Source organism: Rhinoderma darwinii, chromosome 4, assembly GCF_050947455.1.
Source record: "Rhinoderma darwinii isolate aRhiDar2 chromosome 4, aRhiDar2.hap1, whole genome shotgun sequence".
Classification (NCBI taxonomy): domain Eukaryota; kingdom Metazoa; phylum Chordata; class Amphibia; order Anura; family Rhinodermatidae; genus Rhinoderma; species Rhinoderma darwinii.
In genome coordinates this window covers 195,159,438-195,185,227 of record NC_134690.1, presented here as the reverse complement: position 1 = coordinate 195,185,227, position 25,790 = coordinate 195,159,438, and the positions used below count along the sequence as shown (strand labels likewise).

General features: G+C 40.8%; 1 protein-coding gene across 2 annotated transcripts in view; it reads right to left on the bottom strand.

Annotated features, from left to right (window-relative positions):
- Positions 1-25,790, bottom strand: part of DDX43 (DEAD-box helicase 43) — a 246,015-nt gene that overhangs the window by 103,580 nt on the left and 116,645 nt on the right. For both annotated transcript variants that reach the window (XR_012883166.1, XM_075862031.1), the window contains exon 9: positions 14,080-14,221. Coding sequence is in view for 1 of the 2 variants with exons in the window: in XM_075862031.1 (XP_075718146.1) it covers positions 14,080-14,221 (142 nt within the window). In the remaining variant the exon portion in view is untranslated. The remainder of the gene's footprint in view (positions 1-14,079; positions 14,222-25,790) is intronic.

Here is a 25,790-nt window from a genome sequence, read left to right as displayed (position 1 = left end):
ACATTGCACACAGAGAAAACATCCAGCTCTCCAATCTTTGTAGAACACCCTCAGAAACAGCAACATGGAGATCATGCAGCAGTACTGAGCAGCTTAGCTGTGAATCCAGCCCTGCGTTGAGCTAAAACACTAAGCTGCAGCAGCATCTAGCGGTCTCGCACAGCCTCTCTCTCACTCTGCTCCTTCATCCTATAGACTTCCATGGGCAGTATGTAAACTGATCCTTCAGTGAGTCGGTCTCATCTTGAGGAGACGGATTCAGCAGTAAATTAAAAATTAAACAGTTAGGAGGGAGGGTAGGAGCATGATAAGTGAAGAAAGGCATATTTCCCTAATAAGATATATTACAAAAGTTGTATATTTGTTTGTACGCTTTATGCAAAGTATGTTGAAAAGTTAGTGACCATTTAAAAGTGAAACCTTGTGAAAAGTTGTTGCAAAACGCTGTTTCTCGAGCATAGTCAGTAGAAACCGTCTGAAGAACTGCAGCCAAAACGGATCGAGCATCACCTCTTCCACTATTCAAATCAGGAACAGGAATTCTGACTGTACTCCTTATTTCTACATGTTAAAGACAGAGATTGGAATTCTTCATTTTTTTTATTTGAATTGAAAGAGACAAGATTGCATCTTCCCTTTGTAGCTTTACCAGCAGGCGAAAAAAGGCGGAAGGCTGTGGAGAACAGCAAAAATTGTGTGTACTAAAGTCACATGGTCAATGTTGCAATGGAGGTAACCAGCAGATTTATGTGATTTTTGATGACTTATGGGTGGGTCTTCTATGATGAGATGCTTCGGGTCATTGACAGGTATCCTTATAAGGGAGGCTTTGCGGAGTTTACTAGGAATATTATACCATTCTTAGGGTTTCTTATTACTAGTTATAAGTTTGAATAGTATGCCCTCAATGCATTGTATCTGCAAATAAATTAGCTATACATGTGGCATGATCATAAGGAAAAAAAAAAATAAAGATTTTATTAAAAATGTAATGAACCAGTTTTCACAACGGAGTTATGTAATCTTTTACTTTCCACGACACAAACAAATTGGGATTAGTGAGTTAACTGCACAAGCAACTGCCCCTGAGCTAGTGAGGTTATTATCCATGTCGCCGCCAGTTGGTGAACTATTCTAATTTCACTATATTAAAGTACAGTTTTAATTTTTCCAAGAGCGGCTTAAGAAATTAAAGCTCAACTCCGGTTGGTTGCTATAGGCAAAAATGACCGTTTTTCTGTTAAGACAGCTATGATAAATAAGGCCCAGAGAACTTTAAACCATGCTCAGTGAATTTAAGAACACAACCTGAATGCAGCAAGCCTGTATATATTATATATATGTCTCAAAACGTCCAGTAAAGTCAAGCAGTAAATGTGCACATTCACTAGTGAATGTGAATAGACATCAGTGAATGTGTAATACAGTGTTAATTAACTATTACTAGTTTATGTACACCTTTACTAAAGTAAACATTCTCTGACCATCTGCTTCTACGGAACCTGTCACCAGCATTTCACCTATTGAACTTTACATATCCCTCACTGGCCGCTGCTATCAAAAGTTCATCACCGTTATCGCCTCTCCTAAACTCCTCCTCTGACTGTAAATAACGGTCTGCAAACATTTTGCGCCTTTTATCGTAATAATCTGGTGTCCCTTTGTGAGCACCACCAGAAGAGGACATCAATGCACAAGCGCAGGATTGGGTGTGCTGGGAAGGCGAGGAGCTGTCAATAAAAAGTAAGGAGGCGGGAAAAACTCGGAAAGACTTGAGGAATCAAGATATGACTCTTTTCACACGAAAATGTGACTCTTTTATGCTCATTAGCATACAGTGTGGGAACACTAAAAAACTGAATAGTAAAGCTGCAGAGCCGACTAAGACAACAATTCTAGGTTATATAGAAATGATTTTTCACCCACTACCACCAGGTATTGCTGGTTTAATAGGGGAAATGCTGGTGACAGGTTCCCTTTAACCACTTCAGGACGCAGCCTGTTTTGGCCTTGTGGACACAGATGATTTTTTCAAAATGACATGTGTCGCTTTATGTGGTAATAACTCCGGAATGCTTTTACCTATCCAAGTGATTCTGAGAATGTTTTCTCGTGACATATTGGAGATGAACAACATTGATTATCTTGTTGCAATGGCACCTGACAAGGGGTGGGATATATTATGCAGCAAGTGAACCTTTAGTTCTTGAAGTTCATATCTTGGAAGAAGAAAAGATGTGCAAGCGTAAAGAACTGAGTGACTTTGACAAATGCCAAATAGTGATGGTTAGGTCTTACTCACACAGCCGTGTACGTTCCATGGGATACGGACCTTACGTCTGATACATTTCACAGACCGAACACCGTTCAGGGAGTCGTACTTCCAGAATCATAGTCATCCATGATGCGGTGGGTCACTGCCTGCCTGCGGGACTACCAGCTCGTATTGAAAACATTATTACAGTACGGGGCAGAATTCCCACAGGCAGGCAGGGACACCTAGCAAACATAACTATGATGCTAGGAATATGGCTACTTAACAGTGTTCGGTCCGGGAATTGCAGCGAACGTACGGTCCGTATCTCATGGACCAAACAGAACAGTGTGAATAAGGCGACTGGATCAGAGAATCTCCAAAAACAGAAGGTCTTCTGGGGTGTCCTCTGCATGCAGTGGTTAGTACATGACAAAAGTGGTCCAAGAAAAGACAGTCATGGCCTCCCAAGGCTCATTAATGTGCCCATGATCTAAACCCACAGAACAGCTACTGTAGCACAAAGTTAATGCTGGCTAGGTTCAAAAGGTGTAGGAGCAAACTTTAATGCACTGTGTGTTCTATTTGGGGCTGCACATCTACAGACCAGTGAGAGTGCCCATGCGCTGTCCCCGTGAGCATCTGAACTGTCCCGATATTTAAAGAGGCTCTGTCACCACATTATAAGTGGCCTATCTCCTACATAAGGAGTTCGGCGCTATAATGTAGGTGACCGTAATGCTTTTTATTTAAATAAACTATCTATTTTTACCACTTTAATAGCGTTTTTAGATTTATGCTAATGAGTTGCTTAATGCCCAAGTGGGCGTATTTTTACTTTAGACCAAGTGGGCGTTTTACAGGGGAGTGTATGACGCTGACCAATCAGCATCATGCACTCCTCTCCATTCATTTACACAGCGCATAGGGATCCTGCTAGATCCTCATGTGCTGTTTTATACTAACACATTAACAATACTGAAGTGTTTAGACAGTGAATAGACATTCCATGGGATGTCTATTTACAATCTCTGCACTTCGTTACTGTTTCTATGGTAGTTACAGCAGAGGAAGCGTAATCTCGTTGTAACCTGTCATTTACCGCGTAATCTCGCGAGATTACGCGTCCTCTGCTGTAACTACCACAGACAGAGTAACGAAGTGCAGAGATTGTGAATAGACATCCCGTGGAATGTCTAAATACTTTGGTATTGTAAGGCAGGATTCACACGAATGTGTGCGTTTTGCGCGCACAAAAAACGCAGCGTTTTGCGCACGCAAAAGGTATTTAACAGCTCCGTGTGTCAGCCCCGTATGATGCGCGGCTGCGTGATTTTCACGCAGTCGCCATCATTATGACACTCCGTTTGGATGTTTGTAAACAGAATAGCACGTGGTGCTTTTCTGTTACATTCATAGTTTTACAGCTGTTGCATGACTCACGCGCGTCCCACGGAAGTGCTTCAGTGTGGTGCGCGTGATTTTCACGCACCCATTGACTTCAATGGATGCGTGATGCGCAAAATACGCACAAGGAACGGACATGTAGTGAGTTTTTCGCAGCGGACTCACGCTGCGTAAAAATTACGCAACTGTCTGCACGGCCCCATAGACTAATGTAGGTCTGTGTGACGCGCGTGAAAATCACGCGCGTTGCACGGACGTATATCCCGTTCGTCTGAATAAGCCCTTAATGTGTTAATATAAGACAGCACATAAGGATCTAACAGGATCCCTATGCGCTGTGTAAATGAATGGAGAGGAGTGGTCTAAAGTAAAAATACGCCCAATTGGGCATTAAGAATCTCATTAGAATAAATCTAAAAACGCTAATAAAGTGGTAAAAATAGATGTTTGTTTTAAATAAAAAGCACTGCTGTCACCTACATTATAGCGCCCATCTCCTTATGTAGGAGATAGGGCACTTACAATGTGGTGACAGAGCCTCTTTAACCCCTTCCCACTTTGGCCACTTTTGACCTTCCTGACATGGCCTCATTTTTCAAATCTGACATGTTTCACTTTATGTGGTAATAACTCAGAATCGCTTGGATAGGTAAAAGCATTCCGGAGATTGTTTTCTCGTGACACATTGGACTTTATGTTACTGGCAAAATTTGCCCGATACATTCAATTTAATTGTGAAAAACACCAAAATTTCGTGAAAAATTGCAAAAATTAGCATTTTTCTCAATTTAAATGTATCTGCTTGTAAGACAGGCAGTTATACCACACAAAATTGTTGCTAATTAACATCACCCATATGTCTACTTTAGTTTGGCATCGTTTTTTGAACATCATTTTATTTTTCTAGGACGTTACAAAGGCTTAGAACTTTAGCAGCAATTTCTCACATTTTCAAGAAAATGTCAAAATGCTATTTTTACAGGGGCCAGTTCAGTTCTGAAGTGGCTATGAAGTCCTTAGATATTAGAAACCCCCAATAAGTCACCCCATTTTAAAAACTGCACCCCTCAAAGTATTCAAAACAGCATTTAGAAAGTTTCTTAACCCTTTAGACATTGCGCAGGAATTAAGGCAAAGTAGAGGTGAAATTTTTTTCCAGAAATTCATTTTTAATCCATTTTTTTGTACCACAGAAGGTTTTACCAGAGAAATGCAACTCAATATTTATTGCCCAGGTTCTGCAGTTTTAGGAAATATCCCACATGTGGCTCTAGTGTGCTACTGGACTGAAGCACCGGCCTCAGAAGCAAAAGTAGCACCTAGTGGATTTTGGGCCTCCTTTTTATTAGAATATATTTTAGGCACCATGTGAGCTTTGAACAGGTCTTGTGGAACTAAAACTGTGGAAACCCCCCAAAAGTGACCCCATTTGGGAAACTACACCCCTCGAGGAATTTATTTAGGGGTGTAGCAAGCATTTTGACCTGCCAGTTTCCTTGCAAAAATTTTTGCAACTAAGCCATAAAAATCTAAATTTTTTCAAATAAAATGTAGGTTTAGCTAAAAAAAAAAAAAATAATTTCCAAAAGAACTAAAGTAGAAAAAGCACCACAACATTTGTAGAGCAATTTCTCCCGGGTAAAACAATACCCCATATTTGGTAATAACCGGCTGTTTGGACACACGGCAGGGCTTAGAATGGAAAGAGCGCCATTTGGCTTTTGGAACTCAAATTTAGCAGGAATGGTTTGCAGTGGCCATGTCGCATTTGCAAAGCCCCTGAGGGGACAAAACAGTGGAAACCCCCAAGTGACCCCATTTTGGAAACTACACCCCATGAGGAAATTATGTAGGGGTACAGTGAGCAGTTTGACCCCACTGGTGTTTTGCAGAACTTATTGGAAGTAGGCCGTAAAAATGAAAATCTACATTTTTTTCAAAGAAAATGTAGGTTTAGGTATTTTTTTTTTCATTTCCACAAGGACTGAAGGAGAAAAAGCACCGCAACATTTGTAAAGCAATTTCTCCCGAGTAAAAAAATACCCCACATGTGGTCATAAAACATCTGTTTGGACACATGGTAGGGCTCAGAATGGAAGGAGCACCATTTGGATTTTGGAATGGTTTCTGGGCGCCATGTCACATTTGCTGAGCCCCTGTAGTACTAGTACAGTGGAAATACCCCAAAAGTTACTCCATTTGGGAAACTGCACCCCCTGAGGAATCATCTAGGGGTATAGTGAAAATTTTGATCCCAAAGGTTTTTTGCTGAATTAGAATTAAGCCATGAAAATGAAAAATATATTTTTTTTCCAACAAGATGTAGTTTTAGATCAACATTTTTCATTTTTACAAGGAAGAAGAAAAAGCACCCCAACATTTTCAGAGTATGGTAACACCCCATATGTGGTTATAATCAGCTGTTTACATATATGGGAGCATTCAGAAGAAAAGGAGCGGTATTTATCTTTTGGAGCGCAGATTTTGCTGGAATAGTTTGCGGACGCCATGTAGCATTTGCAAAACCACTGATGTACCAAACAAAAGTGACCCCGTTTTAGAAACTACACCCCTAGAGGCATTTATCAAGGGGTGTAGTGAGAATTTAGACTCCACAGGTGTTTTTCAGAAATGAATACGCAGTGGATGGTGCAAAGTGAAAATTGCAATTGTTCCACTGATCTGCCCATTCACCGCACAATATGTTGTGCCCCTAGAGAATCTTACCCCATAAGCGGGTTCTTCCGGGTATGGTAATGCCTTACTTGTAGGGCTAAGAAGGGAAAGACCGCCATTTTGAGCATGGATTTTGCTTGGTAATATTTCTGTTTGGGGTTTTTCTGGCATTTCAGTTTATAATGTGGTGGCATATGTAATCTGTGCGGAGTACATCAGGGCATAATAAGAGGGTATAATAATGGGGTAAATAATACAATTATCCATAGATGTGTGTTACGCTGTGAAGCGATCCGTTATAGGCAGGCCGGTGTCACACAAACTGTTTTCTTTCTTATCCCCCTTTTGTAACGCTCTATACCTTTAGGGGACTTTTTCTCCTTCGTACTTTCGTAGTTTGGGAAATATTGCTGGGAAAGTTTTGCGCTGGTAGAATACGGGTGCCCTCACTTCCAACGGATGTGCTATGTCCCTTCCCTAGTTCCTAAATACGAAGGCCCTGAAACTGAAGGAATGTTCCCCTCCGGCCTGCGCATTGAGATTTTTTTCATCCCCGCATTTCTAGTGCCATAACTTTTTTATTTTTGAGTTGATTGAGCGGTGTGAAAAATTACAATGGAGCGGACCTCAATAGTTGGTGGGCGTGCAACAGTTAAATTCAAAAAAGGCTGCCTGCCGGCAGAAATAAGCCCTGTTTTCCAACCATTATTAAAGAGTAAAAATAAAATAAAAAAGTCTTTATTCAATTTGCAACAAGGACAGACTACATGAAATTTAAAAGTTAATGTCCATTTCTGACAGCAATTAGCACAGTGCCAGACGTAAGAGCTCTGTCTAGAAAGGGTTAAGTACCACAACCACAGAGCGCTAGTTATTAGTTAGATTCAAAGGTGTCAATAGGACAATTATTAAAATAAAGGTAGAAGCCCCCCCGACATGTTTCGCTACGATGTAGCGTCTTCAGGGGTATCGGGGCCAATGACAGCGAGCGGCGGTGTCAGTCTCATTAAGTATTCACTGCAACTAGCTGAACATGTGTCCACAATCAGTCGATAGCCTATCCAAGGAGGAATAGAGGACCGAGCCTCCTCCTCCGTTGATTGACAGATTCTGCCACCAATCACTTACTAGTTAGATGCCACCAATGAACAGCACTCAAGTGCACAAGCACACCAGGCTGCTTGATGGTAATCGCTGTACATATAATTATAACATTACTATAATACAAGAAAGAGGTCACCGATGAGTTTATAGATAAGTGCACAGAGGCACAAAGTGAGAAAAGTGATGGGATAGTAACGAATGTGATTAGTAATAGTACCATTCTAGGTACAAACGCTGTGCCCTGATTAAAGACGATATTATAGTTGCTGTGAGCGGCACAACAATATTACTATGATCTAAAGAAGTTATTAGTGGGCTTATAGATCAATACGTTTATAGGGTAGAAAGACATAATAGGCAGAGTTATCATGGACACTGTAGATAAGTGTACGAGTCTACACACGGAGACAGACACACTGGTGTACTGGCATGACTGAATCAGAATGCCGTATATGCCGGACAGCAAGATAATCGCTATACACAGTATCGGGACACTGCTACTATGCAAAAAATAAATTTAAAAAAAAAAAAAAAAAAAAAGGTATACTAGAGAGTTTGTAAAACGGTGCACAAACGCACAATGTGAACAGAGTGATACAATAATAATACAATGTAACACGCTGGCGCTGTGAGGTGATTAAAGGTGATGTTACAATTACTGTAAGCAGCACAAAAGATGTTACTGTGATCTGGGAAGGTTATCAGTGGACTAATAGATCAATGCGCTAATAAACTAGGGTAAATCAAAATGAGCAGATTCATGATAGGCATTGCAAATTAGTATACACGCTGAAATACCAGAGATATACGCGCAAAGGTGTACCAGAACGGCATAGTAAGAATGCCATTTATGTCAGACAGCGATATAAGTAGTATACAGAATAATACAATAATATCTATGGATAGATAAAAGGTATGAGATATTACACTCATCGGGCTTAGTAGAGACCAAGCATTCAGAGTCAGTTGCTATCAAAGTGACTCATAAAGAAACGCAGTGAGTTATAATTGATCAAAATATTCAAACCGCCGCTATGTCGCTTACCAAGCTGTAGCCTGGGGGGTACCTGAAGCAAATACTAAGTATGATTGATAGTAGTATATTCATATAAGAAATGTGGATAGTAAGGCAGATTATAAAGAGTTTAATGACTACATTGTCAGTACAGTACCAGAATAATCACACAAACTGAAGTATAGTTCCAGTGTTTGGGTAACGTGTAGGATTCACAGAAAAGCAGCAAACGTAAATCCCTCATTGAGGCCTCCTGGGCTGAGAGATCCAAGGCGATGGATCCAACGTGCCTCCTCCTGTAACAACTTGCGGTCAAGGTTACCTGCTCTAGGGCCAAGTTTGACTTGCGTAATGCCCCAGAATTTCAAGGAGCGAATGTCCCCATCATGTACAAGACGGATGTGCCTAGACAGTGGTGTATCCTCTTTTTGGTTTATAGTGCTTAGATGTTTAGAAATTCTCCTCCGTAATTCTTGTATTGTCTTCCCTACATATAACTTAGGACAAGAGCAGCTGGCTATGTAAATAACTCCCTTGCTACGGCAATTAATAAATTGTTTAATCCGATAGGATCTGTTATCAAGTGGATTGGTAAATTCTTTTGTAGTAGCCATTAAGTGGCAAAAAGAACATCGGCCACATGGATGAGAACCAGTGACCGATGTCTTCAGCCAATTTTTTGACACAGAAATCACTCCAGAATGATGACTATGCACCAGATAGTCACGTAGATTTCTACCTCTTCGATATGTGATGTTTGGTGTGGAAGGAACAACACCCTGTAAGTCAGGGTCTGCCAGGAGAACCGGCCAGTGACGTTCAAGAATATCACGAACCTGTTTGGAGCCAGTATCAAAGGTCCCAATGCATCTTACACTGGTCATTACAGCAGATTTGCCAGTGACTGTTAATTGTTGATCAGTAACGGATTTACGTTCACATAATAGATCTCTTCTATCAGTGGCTCTCGCTCTGGCATACGCTTTGTGTAGCCATTTTTTGGGATATCCACGTGCCAAAAACTTAGTGAAAAGCCCATTACACTCCAATTCAAAAGACTGCTCGTCCGAGCAGTTACGTTTGGCACGGAGATATTGCCCTATTGGGATTCCCTTCTTTAAGGCAGGGGGGTGATAACTGTCCCAGTGCAGCAGGCTATTAGTGGACGTTGGTTTACGTGAGATATCCGTGTGGATACCACCAGCAGGATCCAGAGAGATTTTTAGGTCCAAAAAGATGATCTCCTTTTTATGAATGACGTGGGTAAATTTCATGCCTATATGATTAGAATTGAGTGTGTGCATGAAGTCGTGAAATGTGTTTAGGTCCCCATCCCAAAGGAGGAGAATATCATCAATATATCTCCCCCAGAACAGGATGTGACAAGTGTATGAAGCTAAAGTGTCAGTGAAGACCAAGGTATCCTCCCACCACCCCAAAAATAGGTTTGCATAGGTAGGTGCACAAACAGTGCCCATAGCTGTTCCTTTGGTCTGCAAATAAAATTTGTGATCAAATAAAAAATAATTGTGAGTGAGAAGAAACCGGAGTAGTGATAGTAGGAATTTGTTATGAGCATGAAATTGAACTCCCTTGGTACCCAAAAAATGTGCAACTGCTGTGAGGCCAAATTGGTGTTGGATATTAGTATAAAGTGATTCTACATCTATACTGGCAATAAATGTAGAAGAGGTCACATGAATCTCCTGGATCCTGTTGATGGTATCCTTCGTGTCCCTTAGAAATGAAGGCAGGGAGGTGACAAATGGCGAAAGGATTTCATCCAAGTACATACTAATGCCTTGGGTAAGACTATCATTGCCAGACACGATTGGTCGACCCGGTATTGGGCGAGAGATCTTGTGGATTTTCGGCAGTGCGTAGAATGTCGCTAGTGTAGGAGTAGGGTTATAGATGCGTTTGAATTCTTCATTACTAATCATATTCTGTGTCTTGGCTACATCAAATAACGTGTATAATGCACTGAGGAACAGATCAGTCGGATTTTTCTCAAGGATCATATATGTAGTGGTGTCATCTAACAGTCTATGGACCATGGCAACATAGTCATCCTGGTCCATGACCACAATGTTGCCCCCTTTATCGGAGGGTTTTATGGTTATTCTATCATTGTGACACAATTAGGCCTCAATGAGGGATTTACGTTTGCTGCTTTTCTGTGAATCCTACACGTTACCCAAACACTGGAACTATACTTCAGTTTGTGTGATTATTCTGGTACTGTACTGACAATGTAGTCATTAAACTCTTTATAATCTGCCTTACTATCCACATTTCTTATATGAATATACTACTATCAATCATACTTAGTATTTGCTTCAGGTACCCCCCAGGCTACAGCTTGGTAAGCGACATAGCGGCGGTTTGAATATTTTGATCAATTATAACTCACTGCGTTTCTTTATGAGTCACTTTGATAGCAACTGACTCTGAATGCTTGGTCTCTACTAAGCCCGATGAGTGTAATATCTCATACCTTTTATCTATCCATAGATATTATTGTATTATTCTGTATACTACTTATATCGCTGTCTGACATAAATGGCATTCTTACTATGCCGTTCTGGTACACCTTTGCGCGTATATCTCTGGTATTTCAGCGTGTATACTAATTTGCAATGCCTATCATGAATCTGCTCATTTTGATTTACCCTAGTTTATTAGCGCATTGATCTATTAGTCCACTGATAACCTTCCCAGATCACAGTAACATCTTTTGTGCTGCTTACAGTAATTGTAACATCACCTTTAATCACCTCACAGCGCCAGCGTGTTACATTGTATTATTATTGTATCACTCTGTTCACATTGTGCGTTTGTGCACCGTTTTACAAACTCTCTAGTAAACCTTTTTTTTTTACATTTTTTTAAATTTATTTTTTGCATAGTAGCAGTGTCCCGATACTGTGTATAGCGATTATCTTGCTGTCCGGCATATACGGCATTCTGATTCAGTCATGCCAGTACACCAGTGTGTCTGTCTCCGTGTGTAGACTCGTACACTTATCTACAGTGTCCATGATAACTCTGCCTATTATGTCTTTCTACCCTATAAACGTATTGATCTATAAGCCCACTAATAACTTCTTTAGATCATAGTAATATTGTTGTGCCGCTCACAGCAACTATAATATCGTCTTTAATCAGGGCACAGCGTTTGTACCTAGAATGGTACTATTACTAATCACATTCGTTACTATCCCATCACTTTTCTCACTTTGTGCCTCTGTGCACTTATCTATAAACTCATCGGTGACCTCTTTCTTGTATTATAGTAATGTTATAATTATATGTACAGCGATTACCATCAAGCAGCCTGGTGTGCTTGTGCACTTGAGTGCTGTTCATTGGTGGCATCTAACTAGTAAGTGATTGGTGGCAGAATCTGTCAATCAACGGAGGAGGAGGCTCGGTCCTCTATTCCTCCTTGGATAGGCTATCGACTGATTGTGGACACATGTTCAGCTAGTTGCAGTGAATACTTAATGAGACTGACACCGCCGCTCGCTGTCATTGGCCCCGATACCCCTGAAGACGCTACATCGTAGCGAAACATGTCGGGGGGGCTTCTACCTTTATTTTAATAATTGTCCTATTGACACCTTTGAATCTAACTAATAACTAGCGCTCTGTGGTTGTGGTACTTAACCCTTTCTAGACAGAGCTCTTACGTCTGGCACTGTGCTAATTGCTGTCAGAAATGGACATTAACTTTTAAATTTCATGTAGTCTGTCCTTGTTGCAAATTGAATAAAGACGTTTTTATTTTATTTTTACTCTTTAATAATGGTTGGAAAACAGGGCTTATTTCTGCCGGCAGGCAGCCTTTTTTGAATTTGATTGAGCGGTGTGTGGGCTTGTTTTTTGCGAGACGGGCTGTAGATTTTATTGGTACCATTTTAGAACACATACGACTTTTTGATCACGTTTTATTTCATTTTTTGGTAAAGGAAATTTACCAAAATTAAGCAATTCTGGAATAGTTTTTTATTGGTTTTTTTTCGGCATCTACAGTGTGCCCTAAATTACGTTAGCTTTATTCTGCGGGTCGATACGATTACGGCGATACCAAATTTATATATTTTTTTTTATGTATTGCAGCTTTTGCACAATAAAATCACTTTTTTTTTTTATAAAATCATTTGTTTTCTGTGTCGCCATATTCTAAGACCCATAACTTTTTTTATGTTTGCGTGCACAAAGTGGTGTCAGGGATTATTTTTTGCGGGACGGATTGACGTTTTTATTAGTACTATTTTGGAGTAAATGTGACTTTTTCATCACTTTTTATAGCATTTTTTGGAAGGAGATGTGACCTAAAAACAAAGATTCTGGCGTTGTTTTTCATGTTTTTTTTTTTTTTTACGGCATTCACCGTGCGGGATAAATTACATAATAGTTTTGTAGTTTGGGTCGTTACGGACGCGGCGATACCAATTATGTATAGTTTTTTCTTCATTTTTACGGTTTTTCCCATAATAAAAGACTTACTATGGGGAAAAAGTCAGTTTTGCTTTTTTTTTAAATTATTTTAAACGTGTGTGTTTATTGTTTTACCACATTTTTATTAACTTTTTTTTACTTTGGCTTGTCCCACTATGTGACTTGAGGGCCTGATGCCCCGATCGCTACTCTAATACACTGCACTACATACGTAGTGCAGTGTATTAGCGCTGTCAGTTATTCACTGATAGCAAGCCTATGAGGACACTCCGCAGGCAGGTCCTCATCGGCTCCCGTACAGGGCAGACTCGGACGCCATTATCTGGCGTCCGATTGCCACAGCAACCCAGCGATTACGTCACTATTGAGTGCAGCATCTGAGGGGTTAATCTGCCGGATCGGAGAATAGCTCCGGTCCTGGCAGTTACAGGAGGGTGCCAGCTGTATAATACTGAGCCCGCACCATCCCGAACTGGCAAGGGAGCGTGTCTCTGTTACGGACAGTGCAAGCGCTGAAGAGAGCGCATGCGCGCTCTACTCTCTCCAGCTCTTACACTGTCCGTAGCAGTGACACACCCCCTTGCCAGTTCGGCAGAAGACTGATCTTGACAGCTGAAGATTGAGAGCGTGCGCGTGCACACGCTCTCCTCTATCCTCGCTGCTGCTGTAACACTGTTCGCATCTGAATGGATAGTGTCACAGCCATAGTAACATACCCCCTTGCAATTACACGCCCCATTGACTGTTCAGGGGATTATTTAAATATCGGGTGCCAAACATAACGGCACCGATATCTAAATAACGGAGGAGGGTAGAAAAAAAAAAGTAAAGTTCCCCAGGGTTTGTGCAGCCCTGCCTATTACACGCTGCACATGTATGGAGAGGTGAAAGGTTCTCTTTAGGGGGCGTTTTTTTTTTTGGGCACTTCACATTTGCGTCGGAAGTTCCGTTTAAACCATATGTGAACAGAGCCTTACATTTTAATAATAACTGCATCTGCCCCGAACGCCACAAATAAATACATGTGTGAAGGAGGCCCAATAGGGTCTCTTGATGAATCCCTCATTTATTGTGCTATATATTCAGTTAGCTAACCATAAACTCTTTTTGCACATTTTCTGCAAGTCTAGTTTTCATACAAAAAATAAAATATACTTACCAAGTAGGTTACACTTTTTAGATTAACAAAGTTGTTCATTTGCAAATCGTTTAGCCTCCCTGGAGTAGCAATAATAATATCCACTCCCTTTGTAACGACATTTATTTGGTTTTTACGATCTCCACCACCATAAATGCAAATGCTAAAACAAAAGATGCAAAATTTGACAATATCAGTAAATTCAACAATAAAACTAGTATCATTTCACAAACTTTACATGACTATCTAAAACAAATAAAAAAGTTTGGGTTCATATAGAACGTTGTAGTGATCAAATAAAACATCAGGGACTTTAAAACAAAAAACTATTTAAAAACAGAACACAAACAGATATGGCAACTTAAAATCACTGACTTTTTGTAAGGTTAAGAAAGGTAGGCTCTTAAAGGGATCCTGTCATCAACATCTTACCTGTTAAACTCACCTGCCCCCTCAATGGCCGCAGCTGTCCAGAGTGCGTTCCTGTTCTCGTCTTTCCCGAAGTCCTCCTCTGTCAGTAAATTTAGTAGTTTAAACTTTTCCCGCCTTTTATGGTAATTATTTTTCCCTCTGGGATGCAGCTTCTTAGCCACGCCCACTGCCACCACCTGTCCGCCCTGACTGTCTAAGGAGCTATCAATCAAAAAGAAGGAGGTGGAGTCCACTCAGATGCTGGAGGAATGAAAATCTGACTCTTTTCAGATGAAGATTTGACTCTTTTCTGCTCATTTGCATACGGCGTGGGACCACTGAAAAACGGAATACTAAAGCTACAGAGCTTACTTAGAACATATTTATAGCTTAGATGACAATGATTTTTCACCCACTTTCACCAGGTATTGCTGGCTTTATAGCTAAAATGCTGGTGACAGGATCCCTTTAAACAAACCAGCAGCTGAAAACGCTGCTGTATTAAGTTTCTTGTTGAAGATTATGTTCAGTCCAATTAATCCGCTTTGGGCTATGTTCACACAGGGTGTATACGCTGCGTTAAAGTACACAGCATATCCACCCAGTTACCCGCAGGGAATTCCGGACGAAAAACAGCACAAGATTGTGGGGTAGTTTTTCAGCCGGATTGTCCACTGCGGAAAACAGCAGGTGAAAAAGTAAAGCCACGGCGACGTCCTGCAGCCCAGCCTCCTAAAATGACGTTTCATGTGACAACTGTAGCCTGTGATTGGTTGCAGCTGTCACATGGGATGAATCGTCAGCTCTGGAGGCCGGTCTGGATGCAGAAGCAGAGAGATCTGGCCAAGTATAATTTTTGCGCCAGAATCTCAGCTTTCCCACCGCAAAAAATGCAACATTTGCTATTTATTTTGAGTTTTACCTCCCCATTGAATTCAACAGGGAAAAACCGCAAAAGAATAGAAAGATTCAAAGCATAAATTGACATGCTATGGATTAAAAAATAAAAAAACGCACCACAGGTCAATTTATGAACGTTTTTTCTGCATATTTTTTACGCAGCGTGTGGATGAGATTTGCTTGTTACTGCGCGGTTCCCCGTGCATACGGTCTGTGACAGTGTGCACTGGGAACCGGTAGATCAGTTGTCCCCAACAGCTAACACTCCACAATCACCAGCAATGGACCCGTAAAAGCGGTTCAATGCCGGCGATTGATGTAATCTGTGGATCTGTACAGATCCACCGATTACATAGTTTCTGCATTTAAAGTGCTAAAAATCGTTCCCGGGACTTGTAATTAAGTCCGGGAACGGTTACTATGGTAGTCAGCCCCTGCCCCACGTGACCAGTAATGGACCAATAGAAGCGGCAATGGACCCGTAAAAGCAGTTCATTGGTGGGTCTGAACAGACCCACCAAATCACAGTGCGTTTTCACCCAGGGCGGGTGAAAAATACCGGACATGAGCTCTGATCTTTGTTGGTGAGGAGAAGTTGGAGAGATCAGAGCCTGTGTTGTGCTGTGTGCCCCTCAGAATGAAAAAAAATAAATATAATAATAGGCCCCAATCTTAAGTTCCCCTATTCATAGCGTGTGTCCCCACACACCTCCCAGTTTATAAGGAAGATTCTTTTTCCCCCAATCATAAATCACTAAAAATAATTTAGTGGTTAGGTTGTTGTCTAGGTAGTTTACGTCAATTCGTCGCATCAGTTGTTAGTGTCAATCCATAATGTCTGTCTCGTCACTTGTCCGTTAGTCAGCGTCATAAAAATAAAAAGAAAGTATTAGTCAGTCAGTGTTAGGGCTTATTCAGACGAACGTAAAATGTCCTATATTTGTGCGTTTTTCTCACTTCCGTGTGACGCGCGTGATTCGCGCAACAGCAGTAATAACTATGAATGAAAATAGAAAAGCACCAAGTGCTTTTCTGTTTACAAACCGTGTCAATGATGGCGGCTGCGCGAATATCACGCAGCCACGCATCAAGTGCTGCTGACACACGGAGCCGTTATGTAACTTTTTCGCACTCAAAACGCCGCGTTTTTTTGCGCGCGCAAAATGCACACGCTCGTGTGAATCCGGCTTTAGTGTTTTACGTGAAATTAACAAACAACGCTATGTTAGCGTTCGTGTTTTACGCGTAAATTAAAAAAAATCTGTTATACAAACTGTTTGTTACAGCTACGTGTGTATAAAAACACACACACACACACACACACACACACTTATAAAACCACTACTTAACGTTACACCGCCGAAGAGGCGTATGCCATGATCACTTCCGATACGGACTCTGTCAGCGGTGAGGAACCAGAGTTCAGCCTCCCGTCCTCCTCCTGCGACTACGAGGGGGTTCATCACAGTCACTGGAGGAGGGTTAGTGCCCAGGTTCTGAATAAACCTGAAACTGCCGTTCTGCTTGACACTGATATGCCAGCAGTGATCGGTCACCCCGAGCCAATTACACCTCCCAAATCCAAGAATTTACTGCTGTGGCAGGAATTCAAGTGCAGACGAAAGGGCTGCCTGTAAATGGATTTTTCAAATTGTTCTTTACTGGCAATTTGATAGAGCTTATGGTGGACTAAACCAACAGATACGCCCAAAAATTTACAGCTGAACACCCAAACTCCTTTTATGTCCAGAAGAAAGTGAGATCCTACTGGTCCACGGACATTTTCGATCATTGCATTGTCCCTTGTACAGAAATACTATGACCAGACCCTGCTTTGAGGCCCTCCAAAAATGTCTGCACTTTAGTAACAACTCCCAATGACCACCCCCCCCACAGGACGAACCCAACTCCGACAGACTTTTTAAAAATTAGACCCCCCTCAAACATTTTCTCCCAAAAAAAGTGCCGAAAATCTACACCCCAACAAAGAAATTTCAGTTGATGAATCCCTGGTGCACTTTGAGGGCAGGCTGAATTCTTACCAATATTTGCCCAATAACCGCGCCAGGTACGGCAAGGTCTACAAGCCGCGTGAGTCCGAGACCGGATACACACACGCTTTCTTGATCTATGAGGGGAAAGGACAGGACAGTATAGCCCCCAAACTGTCCCCCTGTCCTGTCCACAACAGGGAAGACCGTGTGAGACCTCCTGCACCACGTTAGTAGTACCAGTGGTACAACTTGTACTTGGACAACTGGTACACAAGTGTACCCCTGTTCAAATGTCTAAAAGAAAAAAAAAAAAAGTGGCGTGGGTCTGAAATAAAAAAAAAATATAGAGGCACCTTCCCAAGACCCACAGCCAATCTCTGCAAATAGGCAAAAGCAGGTACAAAAAAAAAAATAAAAAATAATTATGTATACATGCGGTCAACTATGCATGACGCCAGCTGCACCCGTCCCCACACGTGGATTCACATCATCCACATCAAAGACGGTGTGCATACAGGCTTCTAATAAATTCATATGGGGGGGGTTGACGAACAGGTTTTAAACCTGTATAGTGTCATGCGAAAAAGTAAAATCTGGTACAATAAGATGGCACTGTACAATAGATTTTTAATTTACAGAAAAGCTGGCCGCCCGCGTTCATACTTGGAGTACCAAGAAAAAAAAATAATTGCAAAATGTATTTTGCTTTGAGACAAGGTAGGGGAAACTTCTGCTGCCTCAAGTAGTTCTTGCCGGATCGTACCTGGGCAGCACTTTCCAAGTGAAATGCCTTCTACACCAAAAAAATGCTGTGTCTGCTCAAAAAGGAGTATCCGAAAGGATACCATATATCAGTGTGACACTTGTCCATCCAAAACAGGACTCCGCATGAAGAACTGCTTTTGCATCTTCCGCACCTCCCTGGATCAAAATTTTTTGACTTTTAAAACCCCCACCCCTCCCTTTATCATTCTGGTCTTTTACCCATTTTTAAAAAATTGGACACCATAAAAAAAATAAAAGCTCAACAAAAACGAAAAATTCTCATTATACCAATAGATGAAAACCTAATATTATAATGTGTATGATGTGCAATATTTTTTTTTAGGCCTTTACTTGTGCCCAAAAATCCACGTAAAAAGAAGGCCTCAAAATCCTTGTGGTGCTCCTTCACTTCAATGCACTGTGGTGTGTCCAGACAGCATATTTAGACCACTTTGGGGGTATTTCTGAACTCTGAAGGAAAACACCTCAATCATCGGGCTAATTCTTCGCTTACATGTTCTGTGCCTGAAAGCTCTCTGTCCAATGAACGACACATTTGTGAAAAATGTAACATTTTTATTTTAGTTCAGCATAAAAAACTGTCAGGGATCATTACCATGTATATTGTTTGAAAAATATTATCCTTACATATATATATATATATATATATATATATATATATATACACACACACACATTTTTTTTTTTTCAGTATATTACACAAAGAGATTGGATTCATGGAGCACAAAGAGCCTGCATAACACGCCTATGGAAGACACCGCCCCCTGGAATGCAAAGAGGAGTGTGCAGTAGAATGTACAGGAGAACTTACAGCTGAGGAGCCAATGGGACTTAAGCAAGTCCCACATCTCTAGGGAGGGGCATGTGTCTTTTCTCTGTGTGTTTCTTTGTTCTGAATAAAGGGCAGTTCTCCTCTTGTCTGATCGAGGGAAAGCTGTGTACCAAACATCTCTGGCTGGTTTACTTCTTTCCAGGCATGCCTTCAGCTTTCAATTTACAGAGGTGGTTATTCGGTGTGAAATAACAGGGGAAAGGAAGATACCCTGAAACACGGACCTGACAAAACTATGGGGTCATAAAATTGATCACACCCCTAAATAAATTCTTTGAGGGTGTGCAGTTTCCAAAATGGGGTCACTTGGGGTTTCTACTGTACTGGTACCTAAGCAAACGCAACATAGCACCCAAAAACCATTCCAGCAAAATCTGTGCTCCAAAACCAAAATGGCACTCCTACTTTGAGCCCTGCTGAGGGTCCAAACAGCAGTTTATTACCACAAGGGTATTGCCGTAATCGGGAGAAATTGCTTTACAAATGTTAGGGTGCTTTTCTCCATTATCCCTTACAAAAATTCTAAATTTTTTTTAAATAACATTTAGATTTTCATTTTCACAAACTAATTCAGCAAAAAAAAAATAAAAAAAAAAAAGTCAAAATGCTCAGTATGCCCCTTGATAAATCCCTGGAGGGGTGTAGTTTCCAAAATGTCACTTTTGGGGGGTTTCCACTGTTTTGGCACCACAAGACCTCTTCAAGCCTGACATGGTGCCTAAAATATATTCTTTTAAAAAATAAATAAAAGGGAGGCCTCCAAAATCCACTAGGTGCTCCTTTGGTTCTGAGCCTTGGATTTCAGTCCATTAGCGCACTAGGGCAGCAAGTTTGATTTTTCTTATAACTTCAGAATCTGGGCAATAAATATGGAGTTGCATATCTCTGGTAAAACCTTCTGGGGTACAGAAAAAAATATAAAATTATATATTATATACACACACATGTATAGCAAATTAATATTAGCAAAAAAAATAAATGAAATTTGTAAATTTCACCTCGTTGCTTTAATTCGTGTGAAACGCCTAGAGTTAAAAAAAACGCTCTAAATGCGGATTTGAATACTTTGAGGGGTGCATTTTTTTTAAAATGGGACGATTTATGGGGACTTTCTAATATACAAGGCCCTCAAAGCAACTTCAGAACTGAACTGGTCCCTGAAAAAAATAGCATTTTGAAATTTTCTTGAAAGAGAAATTGCTGCTAAAAGTTATAAGCCTTGTAACAACCTGAAAAAATAAAAGAATGTTCAAAAAATGATGCCAACATAAAAGTAGACATATAGGAAATGTTAACGAATAACTATTTTGTGTGGTATTACTATGTGTTTTACAAGCAGACGCATTTAAGCCTTTCATGCCGACAATCTGTATATTCACGGCCTTTTCGCACATGCCCCGTGCAGCCAGGGCGTGAATATACAGATCACTGTTCCAGACGGCATAGCGCTGTGAAAAGCGCTTGGACGCCGGCTGGGTCAGTGTCCCCGGCTCCACAGCAACCTATTCTCCGACAGCCAAACCAATTGGTTCGGCTGCAGAGAATATGATCCGTCATTAACCACTTCCTGACCGCCCACTGTAAATTCACGTTGGCGCTTGCTGGGCTCTGTGCAGCGCTGACGTGAATTCACAGTGGGTGTTAAAAGCGCGATCCGGGTGTCTCAGTGTGGTGCGGACATCCGGATCGCGCTGTCAACCCCTGCCTCTGGTCCCGGAGACATGACCGGGACCTGATTGGTTCAGGTCCAGATCATGTGAAAAAATATCACATGCACCCTAAAATGGTACAATGAAAACTAGATTGTATCATAACAAATAAGCCCTCGCACAGCTCCGGTGGATAAAAAAAAATAAAAAAAAAGAAGTTCTGGCGCTCAGAATATAGCTACAGAAATTGTGCAGTGTCCAAAAGCGGATAAGATTGGGCACCATTTATCAGTGCGACATCGGCCACATATCTATGAATTATTTATTTACCCCCTTATTATGCCCTGATGTACTCCGCACAGCCTACATATGCCCCCACATTATAAACTGAAATACCAGCAAAACCCCAAACTACTAGTAAGCAAAATCTGCGCTCCAAAAGCCAAATGGCGCTCCTTCCATTCCGAGCTCTGCCGTGGGTAAACAGCAGTGTATTACCACATATGGGGCATTGCCGTAATCGGGAGAAATCGCTTTACAAGTTTTGGGGTACTTTTGCTATATTACAAGGAATAAAGAATAAAAAGACCTGTCGGGTCAAGATGCTAACTATACCCCTAGATAAATTCCTTGGTGTGTAGTTTCCCAAACCACTTTTGGGGAGATTCTACCGTTTTGGCACCACCTCTTCAAACCTGACATGGTGCCTAAAATATATTCTAAAAAAAAGGAGACCCGAAAATCCTCTAGGTGCTCCTTTGCTTCGGAGGACGGTGCTTCAGTCCATTATCACACTAGAGCCACATGTGGGATATTTCTAAAAACTGCAGAATCTGGGCAATACATATTGAGTTGCGTTTCTCTGGTAAAACCTGTGTTACAGAAAAAAAACAAAAAAACGTATTACAAATGAATTTCCCCCAAAAACAAAATGAAATTTGTAAATTTCACCTCTACTTTGCTTTAATTCCTGTGAAACCCCTAAAGGGTTAATTAACTTTCTGAATGCGGTTTTGAATACTTTGAGGGGTGCAGTTTTTAAAATGGGGTGAATCTAGCACATAAGGACCTCAAAGCCACTTCAGAACTGAACTGGTCCTTGACAAAATAGCCTTGAAATTTTCTTGAAAATGTGAGAAATTGCTGCTAAAGTTCTAAGCCTTGTAACAACCTAGAAGAATAAAAGGATGTTCAAAAAACAATGCAAACATAAAGTAGACATATGGGGGATGTTAATTAGCAACAACTTTGTGTGGTATTACTGTTTTACAAGTAGATTACATTTAAAATTAGAGAAATTATAATTTTTGCAAATTTTCTTTACATTTTGGCGTTTTTCACAAATAAGCTATGAATTTATTGACCAGATTTTTCCACTAACAAAGTACAATATGTCATGAGAAAATCTCTTGGATAGGCAAAAGCATTCCAGAGTTATTACCACATAAAATGACACGTCAGATTAGAAAAAATGGGGCTGATCATTGAGGCAGAGGACCCTTGGTCCTGAAAGGGTTAATAAAAATAAACAATTTTTGGAAATTCTCTAAAAATTGTGTTTTTCACAAATACATCGTTAGTAAAAAAAAAATTGGGTTGATAAATTCAAAGTACAATGTCACAAGAAAACAAACTCAGAATCGCTTGGACAGGTAAAAACATTCCAAAGTCATTACCACATAAAGTAGCATGTCCGATTTGAAAAAAATTGACGGTGCAATAAGGCCAAATCATGCTGCGTCCTTAAGGGATTAAAAAGTCTCGTGTATTTCTACACATCAAACTCAACCCTGCAGCCAGTGTGTTACATCAGCGTTCAGCCACGGCAGGAAAGCGGCAGAGCCAATGAGAAAGTTATTACTAGCACTCAATGGTAGGCCATTGGCCTGTTGTCAGAAAGTACGTACACCACTGCTTCTGGTCTCCTGAGCAGCAGTTTCCTTAGCTTCACCATCTCACATCCTCCAATCTGTATAACTCTTACTGTAAGTCCTGCATTCTTCCTTCTCCATGTCTACTCAACATGTAGTAGACATATGTAGTGTATATATGTGCAGCGGGTGCGAATGTATGGGCAACGTATATACGTTGTGAGTACTTACCGGGGGCAGAGCAAAGGGGGGGGGGGGGAAAGAGACTGCAACCATTGTATGCCATCAGAGTGAGGGCATATTAGGGGAAGACTGATGGCATACCAGGGGGGTGCCACTGGGCTGCTTATAGCCGCTATGATTAAGATTAACCTTTGCGGTTGTAAACATGTTTTACCCCTCCCAGGCCTCGGATGTATTTCACGACGTCGTTCTTCCAGTGGTAAACCTCTAGTTACACCACTGTCAAATACGATTATGCACCTCGTGGAATTTAGGGTCTATTATTTGGAAGATATTCAGGCACCAGTTCAAGCTTGTAGATGCCATAAGGTGGCAAATTTAAGAAATTACCCCCAAAAGAATAGTCAATACATATAGAGCTGTAGTGATCTTTTAAAACCCACAGGTCCTACATACAAATTTTTAGAATTGGGTCGTTTGTTTTTCACAATATATAATTTTAGTTTACATTTTTACTTTGCACAACCGTAATTGTAGAAAATACACTCATGATTTATTGTGCTTATTCTTCGGTGTACGGCCATATCCCATGTGTGGTCGTAATGTCCTGTTCAAACACACAACAGGATTCAGAAGAGAAGGCGCGACATGCAACATCTAAAGCCTACTTTGGCGATATTTACTGCATTGTGCCATGATTACATAGGCTGAGGTGTCACAATGTTAGAAACCAACGAGAAGTTAACCCATTTGGAAACTACATACACCCCTCAAGGCATTTATCTAGAGGTGTAGTGAGCGTCTTGAACAAACCGGTGGTAAAAAACAATAGGTATATAAATGTGCACAAGTGTTGCGCTTTTAAACTTCGTGAATAATGTCTTGTTTACAGTAGGTGCCACTGCATCAGTTAGACGCTCCTCTCAATGGCTGGTTCCAAAATATACCAATGGCCATACCAGCCCTAGCATCATCGTTCAGCTAAGTTACTATGAAAGCCTACCTTCCCTCTACATCTGGTGAGCAGAGGTCCCTCTGCAGCCCTCACATTCCCTTCTGAGGAGTGCCTCTTGTTCCCCATTCTAACACAGTAGCCCCTCCCCCAGAACTAGCGTTCAGTTGAACACACGTTTCAGACTGATAATTTTAAGGCTAAATTCCTTTGGAAAAAATGATGTGCCATTTAGTAGTTTTACCACCTCTGAAGTGACGTAATAAATAAAAATCGATCCTGGGTTATGTTGTGAATTTTTATTATTTCTAGGGTGGGATAAGTTAGCTGTGGAAAGGGTAAATAAAAAGGGGGTCCAACTACACTAACCCCTTAGGGACGCAGCCTAGTTTGGGCCTTAAGGCTCAGAGCCCATTTTTCAAATCTGACATATTTAAATTTATTTGGTAATAACCTCGGAATGATAACCCCTTCCCTCTTTGGCCACTTTTGACCTTCCTGACAGAGCCTCATTTTTCAAATCTGACATGTTTCACTTTATGTGGTAATAACTACGGAATGCTTTTACCTATCCAAGCGATTCTGAGATTTTTTTCTCGTGACACATTGCACTTTGAGTTACTGGCAAAATTTGCTCAATATGTTCAGTATTTAATTGTGAAAAACACCAAAATTTAGCGAAAAATTGCAAAAATTTGCATTTTTCTTGTAAGACAGGCAGTTATAATACACAAAATTCTTGCTAATTAACATCCCCCATATGTCTACTTTAGATTGGCATCGTTTTTTGAACATCCTTTTATTTTTCTATGACATCACAAGGTTTAGAACTTTAGCAGCAATTTCTCACATTTTCAAGAAAATTTCAAAAGGCTATTTTTACAGGGGCCAGTTCAGTTGTGAAGTGGTTTTGAGGGCCTTATATATTAGAAACCCCCAAAAAGTCACCCCATTTTAAAAACTTCACCCCTCAAAGTATTCAAAACAGCATTTAGAAAATGTCAACCCTTTACACATTTCACAGGAATTAAAGCAAAGTAGAGGTGAAATTTACAAATGTCATATTTTTTTGCAGAAATACATTTTTAATACAATTTTTTTTATAACACAGGAGGTTTTACCAGAGAAACACAACTCAATATTTGTTGCCCAGGTTCTGCAGTTTTTAGAAATATCCCACATGTGGCCGTAGCGTGCTACTGGACTGAAGCCCCGGCCTCAGAAGCAAAGGAGCACCTAGAGGATTTTGGGGCCTTATTATGGTTAGAATATATTTTAGGCACCATATCCGGTTTGAAGGGCTCTTGCGGTGCCAAAACAGTGAAAATCCCCCAAAAGTGACCCCATCTGGGAAACTACACACCTCAAGGAAATTATCTAGTGGTATAGTGAGCATTTTGACCGCACAGGTTTTTTACAGAAATTATTGGAAGTAGGCCGTGAAAATTAAAATCTATTTTTTCAAAGAAAATGTAGGTTTAGCTAATTTTTTATCATTTCCACAAGGACTGAAGGAGAAAAAGCACCGCAAAATTTGTAAAGCAATTTCTCCCGAGTAAAACAATACCCCACATGTGGTAATACACGGTTGTTTGGGGACACAGCGTGGCTGAGAAGGGAAAGAGCGCTATTTGGCTTTTGGAGTTTACATTTAGCAGGAATGGTTTGCGGAGGCGATGTCACATTTACAAAGCCCCTGAGGGGACAAAACAGTGGAACCCCCCCACAAGTGACCCCATTTTGGAAACTACACCCATTGAGGAAATTATCTAGGGGTATAGTGAGTGTTTTGACCCCCCATGTTTTTTGCATAAATTATTGGAAGTAGGCTGTGAAAATGATAATCTAAATTTTTTCAAAGAAAATGTAGGTTTAGCGAATTTTTTCTCATTTCCACAAGGACTGAAGGATAAAAAGCACCGTAAAATTTGTAAAGCAATTTCTCCCGAGTAAAACAATACCCCACATGTGGTAATAACCGGCTGTTTGAACACACGGCGAGGCTTAGAAGGGAAAGAGTGCTATTGGGCTTTTGGAGATCACATTTAACAGGAATGATTTGCGGAGGCCAGGTCACATTTGCAAAGCCCCTGAGGGGACAAAACAATGAAAACGCCCAAAAAGTGACTCCATTTAGGAAACTACACCTCTTGA